Genomic DNA, 6,368 nt, shown 5'->3' on the forward strand with positions numbered 1-6,368 from the left:
CAGGGAGGACCCCCAGGCACTGCCCCCCCACGTGCCAGGCTGCATCACCCCCCCCTCCGATCCCCGTGCCCCCCAACTAGGGGCCGCCTCGTGCCCGCAGGGGGGCAGCCCCACGGGACCCCCAGCACCGAGGAGGCCAAGCAGCTACAAACCCCATCCAGGCCTTTATTGGGGGGCAGGCTCCCCCCGCGCGCACACGGGGTGCAGCCCCCCTGCGCGACGCTCCCCATCCCGCCAGGCCCGGATCAGCCCCCATGGAGACACGGGGCCCTAGGGAAGAGCTGCYGGCCTGGAGGTAGAATTGGGGCACCCCTCCCTTTTGGGCTCCGTCTGAGCACCCCCCCGGGGCACACAGAGCCCTGGGAGCCCCCGAGGAAGGGGGAGATGTCCCTGAGTGCTGGGCGGGTAGTGGGGACTCCCAGGAAAGCCAGGGCGGGAGCAGCAGAGGAGAAGCCCTTGGGTGCTGCCCCTGCAGCCCCGGTGCTGGGGAGGGGGCTGCAGCCCCCCGGCAAAGCACAAGCGCTGCCCAACGGCACCCGCGGAGCCCCCAGGGGTGGGAGCAACGGCAGGACCGGGCGCTGCCCCAGCCAAGGGCGTTCACAGCGAACCCCCCAGCGGGGCCGGGGGGTCCCGGGGGGCCCGGCAGCGGGCGGGGGGCTAGGGGGCTTTGTAGAGGTCCTTGCGGCGGCGCAGCTCGGCGAGCACGCGGGCGCGGAAGGCGTCGCGGGCCTCGCCGCCGCCGCGCGCCAGCCCCAGCGCCTCGTGCAGCTCGCGGCGGTGCGTGCGCAGGAACGGGTTGTAGCTCTGCTCCTCGCCCAGGCTCGAGGGGCACTGCGGGGGGCAGCGGGGGCGCTCAGGGGCGCGCGGGGCGCGCGCGGCCCCCCCGGCGCTCCCGGCGCGGTGCTCACGGTGCTCCTGGCGTGGTGCCGCCGCTGCGCGGCCCAGCGCAGCTTGCGCTGCAGCGCCGCGTTGTCGGGCTCGAGCAGGCGGGCGAAGCCCAGGCACTCCAGCGCGTACTCGTGGCCTGCGCGGCGCCCGTCAGCGCCGCCCGCCACGGYGCCCGGCGCCTTCGGCGTGCCTTCGGGCTCCCCCGGCAAGGGAAGGGACCCGGCGCTGCATCCCGGGACACTCACCCGGCCACAGCAGCGTGTCCTCCCCCAGGCCCACGGCCGCGTCCAGGGAGGCCAGCATGGTCTCCGCGGAGCCCTCGAAGAGCCTGCCTGGACCCGCACGCACCCGCCTGTCACTGCGCGTGGGAATCGGGGTCCCCCGGTGGGCCCACAGCCTGCCCCCCCCAAGCACCCCCAAGGAAGAACCAATTCACCCAGCCCTGGGGTGCCCCAAGCCCATGTCCTGCCCCATTGCACAGTGTTGGGGGCAATGCCCCCCACACGCGGCTGAGCCCCGCTCCCTGTGGGCGCCCGGCAGCCCCACGGCGCCCGCGCCGGCCCCGCGCGCTCACCGCAGCCGGCCAGGAAGAGCAGGTCTCCGGAGAAGAGGCAGCGCGGGCCGCCGAAGGGCGCCGCGTCCAGCACGTAGGCCACGTGGCCCACGGTGTGGCCCGGCGTGGCGAGCGCCTCGAAGCTCAGGCAGCCCACGCTCAGCCTCTCCCTGTGCGCCAGGGGGCTGCGCCGGCCCAGGGGCCCGTCAGCGCGGCCGCCCCGGCCCGCGGCACCCCCAGAGCGCCCCGGCCCGCCCTGCTGCTGTCACGAGCACGCCAGGGCTCTGCCCGCGGCGGGGATGGGGCGCCGGGGCGCGCGGCGGCCCGGCCTTACTTGGTGAGCTCCGGCACGGCGTCGAGGGCGCTGCCGTACACCTTGCAGGCGCCGTGCCGCTGGCGCAGCGCCGCGTTGCCCCCGCTGTGGTCCCTGCGCGGGGAGAAGTCGGCACCCCCGGGTGTCTCCCCCTGTGTCAGGGGGTGACTGTCCCCAATAACCCCCCGYGACACCCGGAGAGCCCTGGGAATGAGCAGCGCTCACATCTCCACCTCCCAGGAGCCAGGCTCTGCTCTGGGGGGACCCCAACCTTCCCCAGGCCCCCCGATGTGCTGCCCTGGACTCCCAGCATTAACCCCTGACAGACACCGGCCCCCAGGGCCCTGCTCGTCCCTTACCAGTGCTTGTGGGTGCAGAGGATGGCCTCCAGCAGCACCCCCTCTTCTTCAATGACAGCCTGCAGTGAGAGGTGGGGCAGGGACACATGGTGTGTGGGGGGGTCGATGACAGGCTCTCAGCATCCATCTGATCCCAAATCCCTGCTCCGGACCTCCAGCCCATTTCCCAGCAGTGCCAGAAGCAGAAGCTCTGCCCCTGCCACCCTGAGATCCTTCCTCTTCTTGTCCCAGAGTTGCCCCACCGAGGTCCACAGATTAGGGACAGATCTGCCCCCCAAAAAACATTCCCCTGCCTGGAGAGGCAAAGGCTGTGGTAAATGCCAGGACAGGTATGCACCCATGGGATCAGCCATATAGTCCCCTCCACCTCCCCAAGTTCTGCCTGTCCGTGGGAGCAGAAGGATCTCCCCATCCCTGTGGAGAGGTCCATCCCGTCCCCCCAAGGGATTCAACCTGGGGCACCCCTTGCAGGGCTCCGGGGGTCTCACCTGCACGGCCAGCGGATCGGAAGGGTCGACGACGGCCGCTCGCCCAGAGCTTGTGTCGATGACCAGGTAGCTGTAGTTGTTGGAGAGCACGGGGATGGGCAGGATTTTCACCGCTGCAGCGTGGACAGACAGGAGAACGTCAGGACACAAGGTCTCCGCAAGGCCCCATCCGGGAGGCCCAAGCCCAGATTAAACCTAGTGCTGTCAAGCAAACCCTGGGCAGTTTGGGCCTCCCTACCCCGACCCCGACTCACCGCCGAAGCCCACGGGCTCGGGGACGGAGTGGCCGTGCGGGTAGCGCTCGCGGGCCTTCTTCACCTGCCGCCTGTAGAAGAGGTAGCCGAGGCGGGTGCGGGAGTAYAGGCTGTACCTGGGGAGGGGGACGGGGTGAGCCCGGTGGTCCCACACCTCRGGGGCGCATCCTTGTCCCTGGCCCCGGTGGGAGGTGGGGAGAGGACCCCTGCCGYGGGGCCACCCTCGCCGGGAAGGGGGTGTTCAGAGCACCGTGTTCGTGGCAGAGCAGGGCCGGGATGGCCGGGAGGTTGTGGCTGCCAGGCCCGCGTTATCGGGAGCAGCAGGCGTGCGGGGTTGTTATCAGAACCGGGGCTCTCGGGAGCAGGATGCTGCGCACGCAGCAGCAGCCCCAGCTGCAGCCTCCCTGCACTAACCCAAACCCTGCGGCTCCCGCCAGGAGCCCAGGCATCCGAGCCGGCTTCCCAGAGCCACATGGGCAGCTTGGCACGTGGAGATGCGTGTCACCCTGCCGTGCGGCCACCCTGGCTGGGGCAGGGGCTGCTCTCAGCCTGGGGCATTGCTGGGGGATATGGGATCCCTTTCCTGAAGGCAGTTTCTCCCCACCGCCTGTTCCGGATCTGCACGAGGAGGGATTCGGTTCCCCAGGCGGGTTCCCTCTGTCCTGGCTCGGGCTCCCCGCAGGCAGGTGTCACAGGGAGATCAGCACGGCAGCCCCAAGCTGCTCCRCGCAGCAGGGCCTGGGGACGTCGCTGCCGGGGGCTGTGCCGTCCCCCTCCCAGTGCTGGGCACCCCCTGTCCTCCCGCCCGCGGCAGGACACACGGCCCYGGTGTCAGTGGAAAAACAGGTCGGCGCCGCGTGGTGAGGGGAAGAACAGGCCCAAAGACAGCAGCAAGGAGGACCCCAGCCTCCTTCCTCCTCCTCTGGAGGCCAGACAGCTCCATTGCCAGCCTCAAACCAAGGTGTTCCCCGAGGGTTGATCCCTAGGGCTCTGCCCACGGCAGCCCCAAAGGCAGCGCTCGCTTTGTGCCTGCGGAGCATTCCTGGCCGGGCTGCCTGTCCCCGGGGAGCCCCACGGCCGAGGCTGCCCCGTGCCGAGGGRCTCCACCTCTGTGCGCAACGGCCCGCGGCTGGGGAAGAGGGAAGTGCAAGGCGCTTCCCAGGCCCTTGCGGAGCAACGGAGGGCACAGAAAGCAGAAGGGGCGGAAGGAAGGGGAAGCGAGACGTGCGCTGGAGTGCACATGGAGCGCGGACACGTGCTGCCCRCAACACTTTGCACAGCAGCATTTCAGCACTCAGCAGGGAGAGGGGGACAGGGGTGAGTTGCCARCACGTACCAGTCCGTGCCATGAAGGACGTGCAAAGACCTTGGCCATTTCAGGCTTTCTCTCTGCCCCATTCCCAGGCCAAGATCTCCTTGAATCAATAAATGATTCATGTGGCATGTACACACAGAGAAAGTAGGAACAGGGGATTACAGCCATAAGGCTGGATCAGCTCTGCTGACCTCGGGGCCATTTCTGTCCCCGCTGCCCTCCCCAGGCCTGCGGCAGTGCACATATTCCCTCTAACCCGATGCTTGTCCTGAGCAGCAGCAGCGGGTGCACGGCCAGCTCAGGCATCCTCTGCCGTTTCCTCTCCCCTCAGGACCCCAAAAGCCCTCATCCAGGCAGCAAATGCTCCCTGGAAGCCAAGCATCTCCAAAAAGGTGCAAAATTCTCTCCCTGTGCGCCTTGCTTCCAGCACAGGGGGTCCAAAGGGGCACCCTCTGCCTCCGTTCAGCTTGGTGCCAGGCACAGGCGCTGTGGGATGGAGCTGCCAAGCGGGCCCTGCCTCCGTGGGAGGCCACGATCCCCAAGCCGGGACTGCGGGACTTCAGGGAACATGGGATCCTGCCAGCGACCGGCACCGCCTGCGCCGCGGCAYGCAGGGATTGGCGCTGGCAGCCGTGCCCGCAGGGGCCACGTCCAGAGGGAGCTGCTGGCACGACAGGAGASCTGGGGCACAACTGGTGGGTTAATAATTAACCCCAACCACAGGCCCGGCTGGTGTCGGCCCAGAGCGAAAAGTCCAACCCCTCTGCAGCAAAACAGGCAGCTCAGGGCGCCCGGCGCCCGCGGGGACACCAGCGTCCCCGGCTGCTCCCAGCGCGGGCGCAGCCTCGCGGCGCGATCCCRGCGGAGCGCGGCCTGCCCGCGGCCAGCGCTCACAAGGGCTCCCTTTGTGCGCCGGGCTGGGGCCGCGCAGGACACTGCGGGACGAGGCAGCCGCGCTCCCGTGGGCAGCCGCGTGCGATTCCTCCCCGGGTGGCTCCGGGCCGGCGCTGCACAAACAGAGGAAGATTTGCTGTTCCTCCAATTATTGGAGGCAGAACAAAGGAGAGGAGCTGGCGGGTGCAGCAGTGACTTCAGCTTTCCTGCTCCCCGGGGATGGCTCCGGGCACCGGCTCCCAGCCCAGACCCTGCCGGTGCCGGGTGCCCGACCTGGCCCATGGGGGTGCTGCCCACTGGGATGCTGGCAGTGACACGTGATGAACCTGAAGCACGGTGGATGGGTTCAGCTGGCCTCACTGCRCTGGCAAACCTCCTCCCCAGGCTCTTCCTGAGCGTCCCAGGGAGCTGTGGGGGATGCACCGGGGAAGAGGATGCGCAGACCACCTCACAGCTGTGCTGGACCCTGGCCAAGGCTCTCTGGAAGCGCAGGGGAGACAGGAAAGTCCTTCTTCCCTCCGGGAGGCAGGATCCTCCTTAGCAGGGGCCAACATGGGACACATAGACCTCAAAGCTCCAGCACAGCAGCTGAGRGGCCACCACTTTGCCTTAAGGAGGAGCCCAGCAGCTCCCCAGAGCCCAAAGAAGAGACCRCATGAGGAGCGGAGTCAGCTGGAGACACCTCCCAGGGCTGCAAGGGGAGCCCCGGGAGAGCAGCTTCGYATCAGTCGCCCCGGGGCAGGAGCAGGTGCCCGAACCTCCACAGCCACCTCTCCCACCCCATGGCATCCTGCACGCAGAGCACAAGCCCACGAGATCCCACCACRGCTCCGCACGGGAGCCTGCGTCTCTGCAGAGGGCCCTGCTCCTCCATGGGCTGTTCAGCACCTACTGACCTGGCCCCAGCGCCCGGTGCCGGAGCGGTGCCCCCTCCACCACGCAGCCACCCGAGCYCCTTCCCCGGGTCCCCGCCGCCCCTCGCGGAGCCGCTTCGCTCCGTCCCTGTCCCGCGAGACCCCTCGCACGGACCCCGCTGCCAGGGCACCTGCACGGAGCCGCGGCGGCGGCGGCGGCACGCGCAGCACCTCGGCGCCGCTGCCCGGGGCTGCGGCAGGGCCGCGGGCTTCAGGTGGCGATGCCAGCCCCCGGTCACGGCTCCGGCCACGTCCCGCGGGCGACGCTGCACGGCGGGAGGCGACCGCGCACGCCGCCCCCATCCGCCCGGCAGCCACTCACCCGAGGCGGAAGAGCAGCGGCCCGGCGAGGGCCATGAGCGCGGCGGCGGCGCGGCGGGCGAGGCGGCG

General features: G+C 69.9%; 2 protein-coding genes across 2 annotated transcripts in view; both read right to left on the reverse strand.

Annotated features, from left to right (window-relative positions):
- CATIP (ciliogenesis associated TTC17 interacting protein) overlaps positions 1 to 230 on the reverse strand; it is a 4,107-nt gene extending 3,877 nt beyond the window's left edge. The window contains exon 1 of the mRNA XM_026041622.1: positions 153 to 230. Within this exon, the coding sequence (XP_025897407.1) occupies positions 153 to 230 (78 nt within the window). The remainder of the gene's footprint in view (positions 1 to 152) is intronic.
- Positions 231 to 657: 427 nt separating this feature from the next.
- The window catches only part of PNKD (PNKD, MBL domain containing), a gene marked incomplete at its 5' end in the record, with an annotated part of 15,829 nt that continues 10,118 nt past the window's right edge, over positions 658 to 6,368 (reverse strand). The window contains 8 exons of the mRNA XM_026041722.1: positions 658 to 831; positions 909 to 1,024; positions 1,134 to 1,220; positions 1,463 to 1,626; positions 1,776 to 1,868; positions 2,114 to 2,172; positions 2,602 to 2,714; positions 2,856 to 2,971. Coding sequence (XP_025897507.1) covers positions 658 to 831; positions 909 to 1,024; positions 1,134 to 1,220; positions 1,463 to 1,626; positions 1,776 to 1,868; positions 2,114 to 2,172; positions 2,602 to 2,714; positions 2,856 to 2,971 — 922 coding nt within the window. The remainder of the gene's footprint in view (positions 832 to 908; positions 1,025 to 1,133; positions 1,221 to 1,462; positions 1,627 to 1,775; positions 1,869 to 2,113; positions 2,173 to 2,601; positions 2,715 to 2,855; positions 2,972 to 6,368) is intronic.

This window comes from Nothoprocta perdicaria, unplaced genomic scaffold (assembly GCF_003342845.1).
Source record: "Nothoprocta perdicaria isolate Ctin4 unplaced genomic scaffold, notPer1 scaffold_0, whole genome shotgun sequence".
NCBI lineage: Eukaryota > Metazoa > Chordata > Aves > Tinamiformes > Tinamidae > Nothoprocta > Nothoprocta perdicaria.